General features: G+C 43.3%; 3 protein-coding genes across 3 annotated transcripts in view; all 3 read right to left on the reverse strand.

Moving 5' to 3' along the window:
* LOC148825697 (uncharacterized) overlaps positions 1-19,579 on the reverse strand; it is a 221,745-nt gene that overhangs the window by 79,122 nt on the left and 123,044 nt on the right. The window contains exon 5 of the mRNA XM_088926200.1: positions 9,824-9,838. Within this exon, the coding sequence (XP_088782326.1) occupies positions 9,824-9,838 (15 nt within the window). The remainder of the gene's footprint in view (positions 1-9,823; positions 9,839-19,579) is intronic.
* LOC148825703 (uncharacterized) lies at positions 3,885-9,750 on the reverse strand (the record flags this gene model as incomplete). Its single annotated transcript, XM_088926243.1, has 7 exons — positions 3,885-4,060; positions 5,761-5,832; positions 6,021-6,107; positions 6,978-7,064; positions 7,513-7,584; positions 7,977-8,075; positions 9,618-9,750. Coding segments are annotated over 7 exons (726 nt in total), but the record flags the coding sequence as incomplete, so codon positions are not given.
* Positions 10,010-13,560, reverse strand: LOC148825704 (antigen WC1.1-like). Its single transcript, XM_088926138.1, is given in 7 exon segments — positions 10,010-10,014; positions 10,479-10,517; positions 10,844-11,245; positions 11,559-11,861; positions 12,544-12,858; positions 13,368-13,406; positions 13,536-13,560. Coding segments are annotated over 7 exon segments (1,128 nt in total).

Below are 19,579 nucleotides of genomic sequence, written 5' to 3' on the forward strand. Positions count from 1 at the left end.
CCAGGCGGTGCTGGCCTGCATCCGCCGTGCTGGCCTGAGGCTCAACCCCCGCAAGTGCGAGCTCCTGCGGCGGGAGGTGACCTTCCTGGGACATGTTGTTGGACCGCGAGGGGTGGCTACGGACCCAGGTAAGGTCGCCGCAGTGAGGGGCTGGCCGACTCCACGCACCGTCGCGGAGCTGCGCAGCTTTCTGGGGTTGGCCTCATACTACCGGAGGTTTGTCCGGGACTTTGCCAGCATCGCTGCCCCGCTGCACCGCCTCACCGACAAGGGCCGCCGTTTTGACTGGGACTCGGGCTGTGAGACTGCCTTCGGCCGGTTGCGTGAAGCTCTGGTGGGGGCCCCCGTGCTGGCCTACCCCGACCCGCGGTTGCCGTATGTTCTCGATACCGACGCGAGTGACTCGGGGGTGGGCGCAGTGTTGGCGCAGGAGGGGCCGGATGGGGAGCGCGTAGTGGCATACTATAGTCGGGCTTTGACTAGGCCTGAGCGGAACTACTGCGTGACCTGTTGCGAGCTGCTGGCGGTGATGGCGGCGGTCCACCACTTCAGGCCGTACCTGTAGGGACCCGGTTCTTACACAGTACCTGTCGGCCGTAAGCGTTACACTCTCCCCCGCTTAAATCGCCGTCCCCGGCGAAGGGCTATCCCATCCCACCGCTGACACCAATGTAGCGTTTGCAGGTTCTTTTCAGAACAAGGACGAGTGGAGACGCAATTAACAAACAAGCATTAGCTTTATTCGTTTTAAACCACACAAAACCAAACACAGGATCTACACACACAGGAGGAGACTGACGGAACACGTACACATATTTAGGGTGGTAATTACCTAACAACACACTACACTTTTACAGGACTACACAGGGCACTAGAATTACTAGGACATTATTTACACAGGTAGGGTCAGCCGCTGGTCATCGTGCTGACCCTCAGACTCTCCCCAGCTACCACTCCCAGCATGCCCCGCGGTACTACGAGCGCCTAGGGGCGCTTCCTCCTCACCACCAGGCGAGGGCGTTACAATATTATTGTGCTCACATCACAATCTTCTGTTGAGTGAGAACTCTTTGTTGGTGTTCATAGAGAGCCAGGTTTACACAATTAAGTTCAGTCACACACAAAGTGCTACAGTGTTGCTCTGCTGTTTTAGATGTACCTCCAAAGCATTTAGTTCTGTTAACTACAACAAATGATTTGAACTATTTTAACGTCATATTCAGGAAATCCAGAGAACATCTCCACACTTGTCGTGGCTGTTGAAGAAATCACCTGTTAAATCTCACCTGGGATTTCTTGAGAAATCATTCAGCGAGCGAGTCCTCCCTCTGGACTCCGCACTAAACTGAAAGCTGCCCGAATTCCTCACTCCGTGTCCTGTACTGTTACAGGTGCTCTCGTGTAGATGTGGAGCACAGCCATAAGGACACTTTGAACTTTTTCCGTATGTGAAGGAAAAGGCAAAAGAGCATGAATAGTATTAATCGTATAAAATATCCATGGTACAACTCGAGAAAGTACTGAAGGACTAAACAACGACTTTTGATGATTACAAGAGATTCAAGAAACACAACCGTCCGCACACGGGCTTGAATCCTGAACGCTTAAGTTAAGACAAAGCGAAGGATATGAACTGTAAACTCTCTTACAGTTTGTGAAATAAAACAATTTCTTACTTTCTTAATAATTTCTTACTGCTGACAGGCGATTTATTACATTTTAACAAAATCACAATTACAAACATTTTGGGTTAAACTGTTATTCACACACTCTAACGAAGATAAACGTTAGTGTCTTCCGGTGTATGAGCCCATTTCTAATAAGAATAAAAAATAAGTTATATAAATTGAATTGTTCTACTTTTTATACTTACATAGTCTTATAAATATTTCAGTTAAATATTTTCTTCTGTAGTAATACTAGTCTCGATTCACAATTTTTGGACATGGTGCATCTTAAATAATTTTGTTATTCATTTCCGTTTTGGAAAATCGCACCCAGAAGCTACCAAAACTGGTAATGTTCACAAGATGTGTAATGCAATAGCAGCCTTCTGGGTGGAAAACAAAAAGTATTTCTTGGTATGAATCCTAGCTCATTTACAGGCGGCATTCTAGGACTTCTCGCTTCAGAAATCCTGTCAACGCATCGTACGTTTCTACTCCATCAATATCAGCAGTGTTATCACTACCAAACGCTAAGAATAGATCCTGGCAATACTTCATGAGATCTTCTTTGGAAAATTGTTTATTTTATTTTTAAAAAATATTTTCAATACCATCCAAAAACTCGAAAGTTTCAATTGCATGCAACTGATGAGATCTCTCTTCGATGGAAGTTATAAGTACATCCAAAACACGTTTCTTGTGGATCCAGAAGAGGATCATTATGAGGCTCAAAACATGCCTGTCTCTTCTTTTTTTGAGGATGAATTGATTATTGAGGTGTAATCATTGGTTCAAAACCCAAACATCTGCTATTGCTGTTGTTTCTTTGATAGTTTCTTCAAATCCTTCAATTGATCTTCGATATCGAGGGATAATATCATACAAGTTGTGGTTTTCTTTTAATCACCAATTTTATTAAAATTTCACCTTCTTTTACAGATGTCTTGCATGTATCACAAGATATAACAGTCCCCTTGCGTCCTCAGGTAAAATGTTTTAAAGAGTACAACAAAAGTACAATATACTGAACAGCATTTATGGTTACATGTATATTAAAATGAAGGTACATATACCAAGATATTAAAATACAATTGTACAGATTTGTGAAGTTTTCCACCAAATCTGCACTGTAATTTTGAAGTATTATAGCTGAGAATGCAAGGTGAGTATGAAGATCAAATTCAATGAGTGAAAATGATTTTCCGCACTAAACTGTAGACAAAGTCAATGAGGACAGTGACTCACTGGTCAGAGCTCTCAGGTAGTTGCCGATGTTGGTCATTATTGATCTGGATAATTGATCATTATTGGTCATTATTGATCATTCCAGGTGATATTGACTTAGGTCCTCAAATGTTTACTTGTTGTAGCTTGAAATGTGCAAAACACTCACATTTCTTTCAAATATGAAGATGTTTTACTGTATCTAGTGCTCTGTACTGGTCAATCTGGGTGCTATAAAATACCTATGGTTTGAGGTGCAGTATAAAGTGAATATTGGGGTGTCTCTAGTGCTGTGGGATGCTGCGTTTTAAATTGAGCAGCTCCTGTAGGCAGGACAAGGAGTCTTAGATAGATAGATGCAATTTCTTCTCATGGGATCAATAAAGTATCTATCTATCTTAACCTTTTGATTTGAAGGGAATGTAAATAACAGCCAGGTTGTCTCTTTGGTAGTGTTGTATCTGGCTCTGTCAACAGTGCCTTTTGCTCCTTGTGTGGATTAAGTCATACTTATGAATTGATCACAAACATTTAGGCATTCTCTCCTTCTGGGGTTGATTTTATCATTGTGAGTGGCCAAAGGTTCCTTATATATTTAATTAAAAGTCTTTAATTGTACAAAATTAAGAAATTACAAATGAATGACAAAATGGTTTTAAAAAGTTTATTTTTAAAAAGGAAACGTTAAGAAAATGTCTATACATTTCTGCACATCAAAAATGTTACATTCAGAATTCTATATCAATTAATAGTTTTATTTCAGAAACATATTGTGCAAGAAAAAAGACTGAGTGGAATAGGGAACTTTAAGGTCTCCCTGTTTTAAAACAAACTGCAGGTCAATGAGGACAGTGACTCACTGGTCAGAGCTCTCAGGTGACAGACAGTGTCAGTGTGGAAGCAGTGGAGTGAAGTGGACTCAGGTCACAGACAGTCTCAGTGCTCCGAGCTGCTGTAAGACTGTGTGACTCTGTTGGTGAAGCTCTTCTGTGTCTAGACCTGCTTGAGGAGGTTCTCCCAGACAGCCCTGTCAGTCTCACAGCGCCCATCCTCTCCCCGAGAGTCATCCCCAACATCATCGTAGTCAGTCCTGTCAGGGGCAGGGGCTCCTTCTTCAGAGGGCAATGTAGGCAGGACCCTGTTCACTCCAGGGCCAGGCTGGAGGACACCTGACAGAGAGACAGACTCATGATTTGTCAAATGAGCCAGTTATTGAAAAACATTGTTACATATAAGGATTATGAAAATTGTGAATATCAAAAATGACTGAGTAGATAAATTAAAAAATAAATTAATCATAACCCCCAACTTTTAAAGATTTTGCCAAGAATATACCCAAGCATTTGGTATAGTTAAAGGCACATAAGAGATTTGTTCTTTGGAACAGCTTTATTGAAAAAAGTAATAGTTCAGACAATTAGTTAAATATTTGTTAACAACACTACACACAACATAAACATACAACACGCAATTACAAATTTGCTAACAAGGTGTTTTAGACACCTACATCCTAAACACCCAGAAAATCCTCAAACTGCTACCAAGTATTCAGCTTTTACAGAACACCTACATAAAAGAAAGAGATAAACCAAACCTTCTAAACCAAAGACATTACAACCTACAGTTAAATCTCTTTCTTTGTGAACCCAATTGCTACAAAATGAATGGGAACCTATCTCCCTGTTCTAAAGATGCTCCCACTAGCCAGGAGAGGCACTCTTTAACTAAGGGATTCTCTAAAGAAGAAATAAAAGTTTCTAAAAACAACAGAAAGGCAAGCTCTCTTTATGAGGTTCAAAGACTAAACTCCAGTCTGGTCTTTCCAGTTGATCTGGACAAGTAGTAGAAGCAAGAAGTAGCTCTCGCCTTCTATCATTGACAGTTGATTGACAATCATTTACCCAGAACTTTATGGTTGCTTTGATCTCTGAATCTCACACCTCAGCATCTCAGCAAACATCTCCTTGCTTTGCAGCCCCTAGCCATGTACTGTAATTGGAATTGGAATTGATGACATTACCCAGGTGTACCTAGATTTTTTAAAACACTTACATAGTCACAATAGTGTAGTGAATGGGGATTTTAATTTTCTGTAACAATCAGAAATTATAGCAGTATATTTTGAGAGTACTTGTAGACTTTTAGGAACTAATCAAACATAATAATCTATAGTCTCACACATGTATTCTAACCAGACAATATACAATTTATTGCTATAATCATAATTTGCATAACAAACAATAAGCATAATAGAACATACTGTATCTGAGAAGTACTCTGCTTTGATATCAATGACTATTAGTGGGATAACAGTTATAGTATACAGAATAGATGTTACAATATTGTACTCAAAAGCGTTTAATAGGTTTTTTTAATTAAATTGTATCTTTTTGGAAGAATTGATGATTCAGTGTAGAATTCACTTATACTTATGAAGTATCAATGCTCTAAAACCACAGTGAGGAAGACCTAGTAATTTCTGAGCCTAGTAATTCTCTCTGCAGTCAGAGAACAGAATTCCTGGTCTTGGGGAATCTAAAGCTTTGTTCTGCCCAGACCTCATTCCCTCATCATTAATCAGCTGTTGATCAATTTAAATCAATTTAAATCTGATTGGCTAGGTGTGTAAGTAGGTGGGTTTCAGTGACATTGTGATCTTTGTGATCTAACTTTGTACAATTCAGGTCACTCAGTCTTTATTGGCTGTTATTGATCCTTGTAGGACATGATAGAGTGAAGCTACTGCTACTGCAAAATGCCTGATTCCCCCCTGTCTTGGATGACAGTGCAACAGAGATGGATTACTGGAGGTTATCTTTCCCATCCCTGAAATCCCTAACCCACACTGAGCCCCTGGCTGTACTTTTACCTGAAGTGGGGTCTTCCTCACTGCTGAACACATCACTGTACCCAGAGGGTGTCTCATCAGAGAGGAGTCTCCCTGTGAACAGAAGAGAAGGTCAGTAATGGCTCTGTCATTCTGACACAGACTGGCCTGTCAGAGACCTCTTCTCTTCTAGGTAGTGTTTATTTGAAGATATGAAATTAGGTTGAGACTAATTTCTAATGACAAAGGCTACTGTGGGCTGGTACAGGGGGTACTCCTTAGTCTTATTTATAATAACTCACCTGACACAGTGTCTGGATTCTGGGGCACAGTGATGGCATCATCATAGTACTCAGGGGCCTCTTCTTTCACAGAGGACATCAGCTTTCCTAAAGCACACAGAGCACAGCTTCACTGTCACACATCAGCACACTGAGTTATCTAGAGCACAGGACTGCTGGAGCTCATCAGAACACACTGATTAACTGAACATCACACAGGATCTAAAACTCCAGGCTCTAAGTACTGGAGATCAGGGGGAACCTGTTTTCCAGTCCTATTCACAACTGTAATAAATGTAAAACAATTCCTAGATTTTCAAATAAGATGTTGAAGGAAAACAGGGCAGAGAAAGTTTGGCTGTATTTGGACAGAGAGGGTGGTGATGTGAACCCTGTGAGATACTGAAGAGGAGCCGGACACTGTCAGCAGTGACCCAGACTGAGTGATCAGGGCTGAGATCACAGAGAGAGAGTCAGATTCATGTAACTGGTGCAGAATAGTACAGACTCCGTATTCAGAGGCTGAGATCCAAGAAAGAGTAGAGAGATTCAGACTCTGTGGGAGTCCAGCCTGGAGTTTAGTCTTTGAACCTCATAAAGAGAGCTTGCCTTTCTGTTGTTTTTAGAAACTTTTATTTCTTTTTTATATAATCCCTTAGTTAAAGAGTGCCTCTCCTGGCTAGTGGGAGCATCTTTAGAACAGGGAGATAGGTTCCCATTTATTTTGTAGCAATTGGGTTCAGAGAGATTTAACTGTAGGTTGTAATGTCTTTGGTTTAGAAGGTTTGGTTTATCTCTTTCTTTTATGTAGGTGTTCTGTAAAAGCTGAATACTTGGTAGCAGTTTGAGGATTTTCTGGGTGTTTAGGATGTAGGTGTCTAAAACACCTTGTTAGCAAATTTGTAATTGCGTGCTGTATGTTTATGTTGTGTGTATTGGTGCAGAGTTTCCCCATGTGATTGGACTGAAATAACCCACCTGACAAGGCATCTGGACTCTGAGGTACAGTTACAGCATCATCATAGTACTCTGGGATCTCTTCTTTCAGAGAGGTTATCGAGTCTCCTGAACCACACAGAGAGACAGAGAATTTACACTTCAGGACTCAGACTTACTTTGACCATAGAGCTGCAAAGTAATTGGAAAGTGTGATTTTAAATGTTTTGTGGTGTATAGTTAAGCCAAAACTCTAGGGTCACTGATTTATCTGATCTGAAAGGCAGTTTTTACAGCATGCTTTTCCGCAGTCTCCTTTTCTATCAAAACCAATGAGAGCAGCACCCTGTTTACCACCCCAGTATTGACCAGGTCTAGTTTTGCTGAGATAAGGCTAGTGTGAGGCAACACTGAAAAACAGACTTTATAAAGTATCAAACACGTGTGGTTATATTTATATAATTCAGGATTTCCTACTCAAGTTCTCTAAATGTCATCCTGGTTTGAGGTGAGAGTGAGTACTGGACTGAAGATCCCCCACTACCACACTGAGTCCCGTGACTCCATCTCCACTCACCTGGTACTGGGTCTCCCTCACTGTCCTCCACATCATCGTATCCAGAGGGCAGCTCGTCAGAGAAGAATCTCCCTGTGAACAGGAGGACAGATCACTAATACCTGCAGTCAGACAGCAGTCTCACTGTCCTCTACTGGGAGATAAGCCAGGGTGTGAAAAGTAACACAGAGTTTGTGTTTATAAGTCAGATCAGGAACTGTGAACTGTGGTGTCAGTTACTTTGACACCAGTTGAGAAAAAAAAAACCTACAGTCAGTCAGCACTGTCTCTTACTGGGAGAGAGGCCAGGTTGTCAACAGAAACACAGAGTTTATGATGCTTTTCTTCACTTACTTTGACAGCAGTTGAGAAAGAAAACTCTACAGATTTAAAACCAGTATGGTGAGATTTTCTACAAGTGTTAAGTCCTCAGATCTTCCTCAGAAGATGGAGACTAATCACACCTGAAGACTCTCTCCACTCACCTCTCCTGGGGGCGCTGTAGGTTCCCTCTCTGGCCAGTTTGTACTCTATTTCCTCGTAAACAGCATCATGATATGGTGCGAGTGCTCCCTTAGATAGGGCTGTGTGAAAAAATAGACACTCAGGGTTAACATGCAGGGAGAGGAGTACAAGATCAAACATTGACTACTAAACCTTCTTTGGACATTACAGCACATAAATGTTATGCTTCTGGATTTGCTAATTTCCTGATATCTCCATCTGTAATTGTTGATAATCTTTTTTAAACTTTAAATGGTTTTCTCTACCAGGTCTCTACCAGGGCACAGCCGGTGCCCCTCAAGGCTGTGTGCTCAGCCCACTGCTTTACTCCCTGTTCACCCACGACTGTACTGCTAAGTTCAGCACAAACACCATCACCAAGTATGCTGACGATACCACAGTTGTGGGCCTGATCACTGACAACGATGAGACTGCCTACAGGGAGGAGATAAAACAACTTGCAGACTGGTGCCGAACCAACAACCTATGTCTCAACATCAGCAAAACCAAAGAGCTGATTGTTGACTTCAGAAGACAAGGAAAAGTTCACTCCCCCATCTACATAGAAGGGTCTGCGGTGGAGATGGTGAATAACTTCAAATTCCTAGGCGTTCACATCTCTAAGGACCTTACATGGACACTGAACACCTCCAGTCTCATCAAGAAGGCACAACAGCGGCTGTACTTCCTGAGAAGGCTGAAGAAAATACACCTACACCCACTGATCCTCACCAATTTCTACAGATATACGGTGGAGAGCATACTGACCACCTGCATCACAGTCTGGTACGGCAACTGCACCGCATCCGACCGTAAGGCACTACAGCGGGTGGTCAAAACTGCCCAACACATCATCGGCAGTGCCTTACCATCCATCCAGGAAATATACAACACCAGGAGTCTGAAAAAAGCCACCAAAATTATGTCTGACCCCACTCACCCCGGTCATAACTTGTTTGTTCCCCTACCATCTGGCAGAAGGTTCCGGTCACTCCAGTCGCACACAACTAGACTCCAAAATAGCTTCTTCCCCAGAGCTGTCAAGTTGGTGACGCCCCCACTCCCTTCCACCTTATTATGATCTCTCCTAACATCCTCCTGTACCCACAACCACTGTACTCCTACACCACCACACACACATGTAAGCCAAAATTGTACTGTCCCCTCGATAGCCCAGTAAAATTGTAACCGGCATAATAATATTCAATATTAATTAACCATACTACTTTTAACCACACTATTTTTTTGCACTGTTCCAAGAATTACCTTGCACTGTTTTTGTCCTGTTAAATTTTCTCTGCGGAATTTTGCACAGTTTTCGATTACTTGATTACATGTTATTTATGTTATGTTATTACATGTTACTATTATTGTTATTGTGTAACTGTCTTATTGTGTAACTGTCTATTGTCTCATCTTCTGTCCTATTTATATACTGCACCTGAGTGACTAATGAGAAACACTTTACATTATACTATGCACCTGTGTAAGTTTAATGACAATAAAGTTGAATTGAACTGAATTGAATTATTCCTCAAGGTAATTATGTAAATATAAGTTCCATGTGAGTGACAGAACTGACCACTAGAGGTCACTATGTTGATGGAGAGTTCCCTCCCTACCTTTCCTCAGATTCCTGTTCTGGATCAGCTGCCCCACTAACAGGGCCAGCACCACGAAGAGCAGAGCCCCCAGCAGCAGGAGGACCAGGGGCGAGGCAGACAGGCCTCCCAGTGGCTGTGTCTGGGGTGTTGTCCTGGTTCTGCCTGAGAGAGGGGGAGACAATGGATGAACAGGGATCAGGAGAGGTGCTCCTGGGCTCATATACACTTCCACACATGTCCTGTTCTCCTCCTGTTCCGATATGTGGCTCTCATGGCTTCAGGGTGAACCCAAGATCAATGAAGAACAGTTAAGGATTCCCAATCTAACCAATCAGGACTGTCACTAAATCAGTGAGGAAAGAGAGGACACTAGCACAAGATCTACACTGGAAATCTGAAAACACTGATCTTCACTCTGAGAGAGGAGAGGAGACACTACAACAACACTGGGAATCTGAAGAGACACTGATCTTCACACTCAAGGAGGAGAGGAGACACTACAGCTACACTGGGAATCTGAAGAGACACTGATCTTCACCATGAGAGAGGAGAGGAGACACTACAACAACACTGGGAATCTGAAGAGACACTGATCTTCACACTCAAGGAGGAGAGGAGACACTACAGCTACACTGGGAATCTGAAGAGACACTGATCTTCACTCTGAGAGAGGAGAGGAGACACTACAACAACACTGGGAATCTGAAGAGACACTGATCTTCACACTCAAGGAGGAGAGGAGACACTACAACAACACTGGGAATCTGAAGAGACACTGATCTTCACCCTGAGGGAGGAGAGGAGACACTACAGCTACACTGGGAATCTGAAGAGACAGAAAGACAGGAGTTATCAATGACAAGGAAGATTTCTGTTCACCTGTAGCTGTTGCTGGATTGGCTGTTGTCTCTGACAAACCTGTAAAAGAGATAGGAGAACTGTCATTATTTTGCCTTTGGTTTTAAAGCAAGTTGAATCCAGAGTGGTCTTAATAAAAAAAAAAATCTTTACATTTGTTCCTTGAGGTCAAATCTAGGATTGCTGGATGAATGGTGTCTTGTTCAGAATTAAAGCCTAGTGCTGTTCACACACACATGGCTTTAAAACATCCAAATCTTGTGACTGATGATCTTAGTTGGATTAGTTAGATAGATATTAAGCAGTGATAGAGTATGGGTGACATCAGTCTAACTTCTCCATTGATCTGCTACCTTGTTTATCTACAGTTCTAAGACTCTCCTCACCTGTACAGGTAACCCCTGCATCCTCCTTGTGTCGACAGTCGCTCTGATTCAGTCCAGAGTGACAGCAGTCCCACAGGTGAAGTTCACTGCCTGTGCAGTTCACCTCGTCCAGCCAGATGGCGCCGTTTCCTGGTCCGAATGAGGCCTCTATTGCTGCACTCACTGCGTCCCCACAGCCCAGCTGTCTGCAGACCACCTGGGCATCCTGCAGGTCCCAGGAGTCGTCACAGACTGTCCCCCAGGAGCCCTCATACCGCAGCTCCACCCGGCCAGAGCAGTTAGTGCCTCCAACCAGGCGCAGAGCCAATGGGACTGAAAGACAACAGTGAGGTTACTGAGTGTCATTAGATCTGTGACTGTAGATGAGAGCAGAGAGGTTACTGAGTGTCTTCAGCTCAGTGACTGTAGTAGAGGTTAGTTAGGTATTGAGTGGCTCTAGAAGAGAGCTGTATGGTTACTGTTCCTCAGCTCAGGGCTGCAGTGTCTCTGACTGTTTTACACACTGAACTCACCTGGGCAGTGCTGCTGAGGCTGCTCTTCCTGAGGGGCTGGAGTGCTTCTGTCAGCTTCTTTTCTAGGACCTTCAAAGATTAATAATAATTATTTAATTTTATACATGTTTGGATATAAATTACTAAGAATTCAGTTTAAAGCTTTTGTCTGTTCTAAATATGGCAAAACACTAATTTACAGAGCATTACTCTTCCCTCTGTACCTGAGCAGGTGATGTTAGCCACTTCTCGGTCTGTGCAGTCATTCTGACCCCAGGGGGAGGAGGGACACTGCCACAGGGTGGAGTCGTGTTTGCGACAGGAGACAAAGTCCAGCCATCTGGGATCAGGGCTCAGCCTGGAGTTTATCTCACTGATGGTGCCCTTGTCTCCACAGCCCAGCTGTTTACAGATCACTGCGGCTGTGGAGTCAGTCATGCCGTTCTGACACACACTGCCCCAGGTGCCATTGTAGTAAACCTCTGCCTGTCCTGAACAGCCTGCAGACAGTCTCAGGAGAGTGTGATCTGTCAGGATAGCAGGGAAAGTCAAAGGAAACAAACCCTGACAAGACAGCCCAACGTTTCATTCTGAACTGGTAAGAAACAACCAGCAAACAATGTGAACAACAACCAGTCTCATTTCCCGTACTAATCCAGTTATAACTGACTCACGTAATGAAACAAGGACAGCTGTACAATAACACAGTTGACATGAAGATGACTGTGTGGTTCTGTTCATTCAGAACCTGGACAGTGCATCACACAGAGCTTTAAAATCCCATTACATGATCAGGTTCTGACCCAAAATGTAATTCTGATCAGCTTGGCTATTCAGCAGCAGCACAACTAAGAGACTGAGGCATGAAAGTAGAATTTATCTTGAGTTTCTTTCTCTCTTTATTTATTTTTGCTGGGATGTGAATATGTGCATTCACAACTGTATCATAAATATAAATATTTATTTTAAAATTAATTCTGCATCCAGCTCAGTCTTTTCCTCAACAAGATGTATTTAAGCACTCCAGATGCAAACCATATCCACAACGTGGAATTTAAGAATATGGATTATTTTACTTAACTAACTTACTGAACACAAGATTCTCACATCCTCACAAGTCAAACATATCTAGGCACTCTAGATGCAAGCCATATCCACAATGTGGGATTAAATTATCTGAATCATTGTAATTTTAATTATCTCCCCTACCTGAACACAGGATTCTCACATCCTCTTTGTGTCCACAGTCATGTTGTCCCCACCATGCTGAGTGACACTCCCACAGAGATGACTCGTTCCCCAGACAGGCCACCTCGTCCAGCCAGATGGGACCAGTTCCCTGGCTGAAGGAGGCCGGCACTGGGGCACTGAGGGCCGTCCCACACTGGAGCTGCCTGCACACCACCTGAGAGTCTGCCAGGTCCCAGGAGTCATCGCAGACTGTCCCCCAGGAGCCATTGTGATAAACCTCCAGCCTCCCAGCACAATCATCTCCTCTCCCAACCAGCTTAAGGGATAGCTGATCTAGGACCAGAAAATTAGAGGTCAGGGGTCAGAGATCAGGAGTTCTAAGAGATCACCATGACCTCCTGTTACAAGTTGGCCCACTAGGCACAGCAGATACAGTTCAAGTACAGTGTTTCTTGACTTTTGATTAATTTAATATATACACTTATTGTAACAGATTGTTCATAAGCAGTATATATGTATATATATTATTATATTATATATATATTCAATATTTACAGTAAGTTTAACATATTCCACATTGTTCATAAACAGTATACCAGATAAGTTATTTTTTCTGACCCACTGTTGGGCATAGAGACAATAGCTCCACCAGTGTCAAATTGCAGTATTCAGATAGATGTGTTTGCTGTAGATCCCAAAGACCCGAGTGTGTTTGTGACACACAGAAAAAACTGCACACACACAGCTGTTGCCTCACTGACTGATCTGGGATTCCACTGAGCAACAGAGACATCAGCACACACTGAGAGCCCTGGAGATACAGAACAGGGGCTAATTCATACCTGGTGTTTTGGAAGAGGGAAGAGCTGAAGAAAGGAAGTCTGTGCAACAAACAGAGAGAGAGAAATCAGACTGTTAACCTTGTGTGAGAGGAGCAATTTAACACCAGAAATGAAACTACAAATAAAACAGCACTGATGTGATTAAGAAAGTCCTCATTCTCTCTTTACCTGCTCCAGGTGAATCTCTGGTCATATTTGAGTCTGTAAAAGAGAAGAAAAGAGCTCATTTCTGTCCACGGGAGCTATGTTTCACCAGTGGAATGTCAGCTGTGTGTGGGGCTCAACTGCACATAACATCTGTAAACTTTGACTTTCTGAGACTCACTTTCTTTTCAGGCTCCTGTTTAATTGGGCTCTATTAATTAAACTAATTAAGCAGGTCAGATGTTAATTACAGGATACTGTTACGATCTGTCCCGGCAACGGATGAGGCAGAAGTAGGCGTAGCCCCTATCCATCTGTTTACCTATCAGTTTTCCTATTTCACCACCACACCCCCGTCTCATCCTACTTAAACACCTGTCTTTCCCTACCTCTTTGCTCAGTATTGGTTTTCCTTTCGAGCTTCCTGGTTGCGCTACTCCTACTCCTACTTCTACCTTGTGTTTGTCTTGGCTTTCGGTTTACGGTTTTTTCCCTTTTGATTACGGCTTTTCGGATCACGGCTTGGCTTCGTTACTTACGCTCTGTTTCGGATCACTGGCTACCCCTGGACTATCGGATTGCTCTACTGTCTACGATTTCTGATCACGCTTCAGCTTCTGTAACTCATTCCCTTTGGATCTCTGGCTTCCTCTGGACTCTCGGCTCACTCCTTCGACTACAGCTTGCTTTTGGATCACGGCTAGGCTTTGTCAGCTCCCGCAAGTAGGTTCACTCGCTGGTTTCGGTCCCTCTACCGAATCCTTAACAGATACTGAGGTACAGAACTTTCTTTAATCTTTTAGAGCATTGATATAAACATAAATATAAAACTGAGCTTTAGTCCTCAGTGTATTTGTGCATCTATCCATCAGAAAGAAAATAATAACCTAATAACACCTTGAGGGAATATTTGAGATAGATATGACATGTTAAAAACACACTCACGTTTTAAGGAATACGTGTTTTCATCTTTGCATCTCTTACATAACTGGGAGTGTGTAACAGAGCAGATATTCAATCATGAAAACAGTGTGCTTCTGTGTGTAAGCAGAGGGAGTGTCACTGTGTTTTAAATACACGATTCTCACCAGAGCAGATGACTCCTGCGTCCTGTCCATGAGAGCACCCTGCTCTCCCCCACGAAGAGACAGCACAGTGTGAGAGACGACTCTCATTGCCCTTGCACTCAAACACATCAGCCCATACTGGTCCACTGCCCTGTCCAAACCTGGCATGTCCTGGTGCTGCTACAGCCTCTCCACAGTCCAGCTGCTGGCAGAGAACACTGGCATCTCTCAGATCCCAGTACAGGTCACACACTGTCCCCCAGTCCTTGAAGAGCCACTGTAACTCCACTCGGCCAGAGCAGGAGTCAGAGCCGTTCGCCAGCCTGAACCCTGTGTATCCTGCAGATAGGAGAGAACTTCACCAGCATGACACCACAGCAGGCCACAAGAAATACAACAAATTAAAGTACCAATACAGTGAAAAAAACTATAAGATCCAGCACATAATGAGTGAGAAACCAATAGCAGGTATAGAATAAGAACAGATATTGTGATGCCATAAGGGATTGTTTCCTTTCCCTGGGGACTCATTTTTCCAAGTTTTCCCCATACGTAAGATAACGATGTGCAGCTCATAGGAGACAATTAGCACCCTGCTCTAGGCCACATAAAACCAGGAAGGACTTGGAGAAGACAGAAAAATTCCCCAATAATTGCCTCAGCCTGGCACATATTGAAATAAAGTATTAATAAACCATCCCCAAGATGAAGGTTTTCACTTATATTTTCATCTCTACAATTCCAGTCTTAGGCCTGAAGAATAGCGTTGATATTTCTGTAACAGTCCTTGCCATCACACTGGCTGTCTACCTTACTTTTCCTAGCTTCATTGGTGAGGAGCTTTGTTACAATTGAAAAATCTACCTACTACCTGCTAACTGTACTTTTTTCCCACACAGTCTGAGGGCTGAAGGGTAGGCTGCTGCTATTAAAACAGGCTTTGGCACAGCCTAGGCTGATTTGTTTTCCCAGCCTCAAGGCTGAAGGGCAGTTTTCGCCATTGCACAGGCTGTAGATACACGTTTCACAAGACAGCCCAGGCAGAAAGCACCATCCCCTTGTCATTATATTAGTCCCCCCTCCTTAAGGGTGCTCCAGCCCTTTCACTCAAGACTTTATTCTGTGCACCTGTTTCCCATTCCCAGCCCACCTTAAAAGCCAGGCGCTGACGCTTATCTGGGCTCTGCATCTGATTTCCATATCGTGCGAGTCCGGGAACTGGAAGCGCCTGGTCCCATTAAGGTTTTAACCTCTGTTCCCGTTCCCGTTCCTGTTCCCCGTCCGCCGGTTCCGACCCGGCCTTCGTGGTTTTTATCTTGTTCTGATGGATCTTCTGGTTTTGGACTTTCTCGTGTGTTTTTGGATATTCCCTAGGACTACTCTCTTGGATTGTTCGCCTCGGCCACACCTCCCCCGTGCACCAGCGCACCTTGGACACGCCCCCCTGTCTTCAGCCCCGTTTTCCTGCATGACGTTTCCCAGTGTTTCCCCCACTCCGTCGGACTGTGTCGTCCGCATAGGGTCCGGAAAGAACTGTTCGTTACACCCCTCAGTTCTTACATTGAACCACCTGTGTTATTTTCTTCCCCTAGTGCTGCCCCACTCGACACTCCTCAGGAGATCACCCACTCTCCTCAGGAGATCACTCAGTCTATAACAGAGATCACCCAATCACAATATGTATAATTTACGACTCTATAACGATTGTTTCCATGAGTGAAAACAGTGTGACAATCTTACCTGTACAAGTCAGACCCACAGCTCTGTTCTGGGAGCAACTCTGCTCTGGCCTGGCTGCAGTGGGGCAGTGCTGTAGCTTGGACTCTTGTCCTCTACACTGGAACTGCTCTGACCCGATTGGACCCTGGCCCTGTCTGAAATGAACCCATCTGTGTATCACTGCAGGAGCCCCACAGTCCAGCTCCCGACAGACAACCTCTGCATCCTGCCAGTCAAAGTCAGAGTCGCACACTGAGGTCCAGGTGTTCTTGAGATTCACCTCCACTCTCCCGGAGCAGAGACTGTGTCCGTTCACCAGCCTCAGGAAACCTACAATAGAGAACTACAGACTGTTAGTCTGAGCAGGTAATCTCTCATAGTGCAGCTCATTGCTCACTGTCACGGAACCTGATTCTCACTGGTGCCTGTGAGAATTAAACTTACTACCCTATGAAAATAAATCAACTTCATGTGAAAAACAGATATCATAGATTCTCAATTTAAATCTTGACTTCTTATTGTTCCATTCATAAATATATTTACACCTATAATTAGGCATAGAAAATTACATTTTAGAAATATATACACTATTACAGTCAATTGTACAATAATACAGAGTGCTTTCAATAAGAATATAGATAATAGGATAGATATAGATAAGAAAGTAGATAATAGGACATAAATAAAAATTAAATTAAAGAGAGGAGAGTCGGAAAAAAATCTGAAAGGTCAACTTCAAAAAGTTTAACCATAAAATATTTTGGGGCTGAACTTTTTTACAGATTGTAAAATTGATTCCTTTCCTCTGGAAATAATGTAGATACATGTACATCTAATAATTGTAGATGAATGTTAAGACTCTAAATCATCAATCTCCACCTCTGTGCTCTAGCATTTGCCTCTAAAGAAGGTGTTCAGTACATTATTATCTGTACACTGGGGCAAATACAAGATACAAAAATCAGAGACACTAAATTTATCAGTTTGTAGAATATTACAAATCAAACTATCAGCATCATTCCAGCTGTTCCACATGTTCGTAGCAATAACCACAGTGCTGAAGATGCCACCTGTGGAACACATTCAACTGTAGAATAAGTAAAAATAGAAACTGATCACAAATCCATCCATCCATTTTCTAACTGCTTCTTCCAATTCATGGTTCCCAGTGTATCTAGGGCTGTAGAATTAATAAATACAGAAGGAAAAACTGATCCTTATCACCAAATTCACAGAAGCAGAAAGACATGTCGTAGACTCAAAGAAAAGATTCCCTATAGCCTGGTGCTGCTGAAACAGGACTGTCTGACCTGAACACTGACACACACTCTGGACAAGACCAGCACTGTCACAGCCTGGCATTACTAGAGCAGGACTGTCTGACCTGGGCACTGACAGACACTCTGGACAAGACCAGGACCGTCACAGCCTGACACTGCTGGAACAGGACAGTCAGACCTGGGCATTGACAGACACTCTGGACAAGACCAGGACTGTCACAGCCTGGCACTGCTGGAGCAGGACTGTCTGACCTGGACACTGACACACACTCTGGACAAGACCAGGACTGTCACAGCCTTGCACTGCTGGAGCAGGACTGTCTGACATGGGCACTGACAGACACTCTGGACACATCCAGGGTTGTGCTTCTCCCCATGAAAGCAGATCTCAGAGAATGACACACTCTCATGGAGTTCAGCACTAATTACACACACCTGGGTCTAGAGTCAGCTCCTGGCTACAGTGCATCACAAGAAAATACATGACCATCAGTGCCTTAAAGAAGTCAAAATATGGCAGAGCAGTTAAGATGTTAGAGGTCCAGTCTGAAATAGCAAATGTGAAATAATTGAATTACATGAATGAACCAACAGAACTGTTCTTTTTCTTTTCTATTTATATCCAAAGCTGCATTAGGGGCTTATCTGACATTAAATTATTAAATTCTGGGCTCATCAGAATCAGACCGAGAGTCACTCCACCACCAAGGATCAGTCCCTTGGACAGCTGGTAGTGCAGCTGAACTCCACTACAGCACTGAGCCCCACAAGACCATTATAAGACACCTGAGACTGACCAGATCCACTGACACTGACACCAACATACCATTTAAACACACCTGAAACTGACCAGATCCACTGACACTGACACCAACGTACCATTTAAACACACCTGAGACTGACCAGATCCACTGACACTGACACCAATATACCATTAAAACACACCTGAAACTGACCAGATCCACTGACACTGACACCAACATACCATTAAAACACACCTGAGACTGACCAGATCCACTGACACTGACACCAACATACCATTTAAACACACCTGAGACTGACCAGATCCACTGACACTGACACCAACATACCATTAAAACACACCTGAGACTGACCAGATCCACTGACACTGGCACCAACATACCATTAAAACACACCTGAGACTGACCAGATCCACTGACACTGGCACCAACATACCATTAAAACACACCTGAGACTGACCAGATCCACTGACACTGACACCAACATACCATTAAAACACACCTGAAACTGACCAGATCCACTGACACTGACACCAACATACTATTTAAATACACCTGAAACTGACCAGATCCACTGACACTGACACCAAAACACCATTAAAACACCTGAAAATGAAAAGGCATTTCACCCAACAGCACAGTGGAACCACAGCAGATTGTCACTTCACCAGTGCTAAAACAGTAAAGACAAAGTGAAGTAAATACAGACTCACTGAGCACAGCCTGCCTGTTTAAACTGAACAACACTGAAGTGCCTGGATAGAGAGGATGAGCTACAGGCTCAGTGAGACTGCATAAACACAGAGGAAACACAGAAACAAGACACACCAATCAAATTAAATATATTATGTTTATAACGTATATTGCTTTTAATTATTATTATCATCATATTATCAATACTAGATTTTAATTAATTTAATTTTAATTTAATTGATCATGATGATGGACTCTAGATCAGTGGAGGAGTTTTCATTGTCCTCAAGCTGGAGACTGGAGAGAGTCTCTGTCTCTTACCTGAACACCTCACTCCAGCATCATAGGCATGAGAGTAGCCATTCTGTTTCACTCCACGTTTTCCACAGTCCCTCAGCGCAGACTCAGACCCGCTGCACTTGACCCAGCCCAGCAGGACTGATTCAGACCCTGGTCCGAAGTGAGCTCCTCCTGGTGCTGATACAGCAGATCCACAGCCCAGCTGTCTGCACACCACTGCAGCATCATTGAAATCCCAACCAAACTGA

This window comes from Atractosteus spatula, chromosome 10 (assembly GCF_055471065.1).
Source record: "Atractosteus spatula isolate fAtrSpa1 chromosome 10, fAtrSpa1.hap1, whole genome shotgun sequence".
Classification (NCBI taxonomy): domain Eukaryota; kingdom Metazoa; phylum Chordata; class Actinopteri; order Semionotiformes; family Lepisosteidae; genus Atractosteus; species Atractosteus spatula.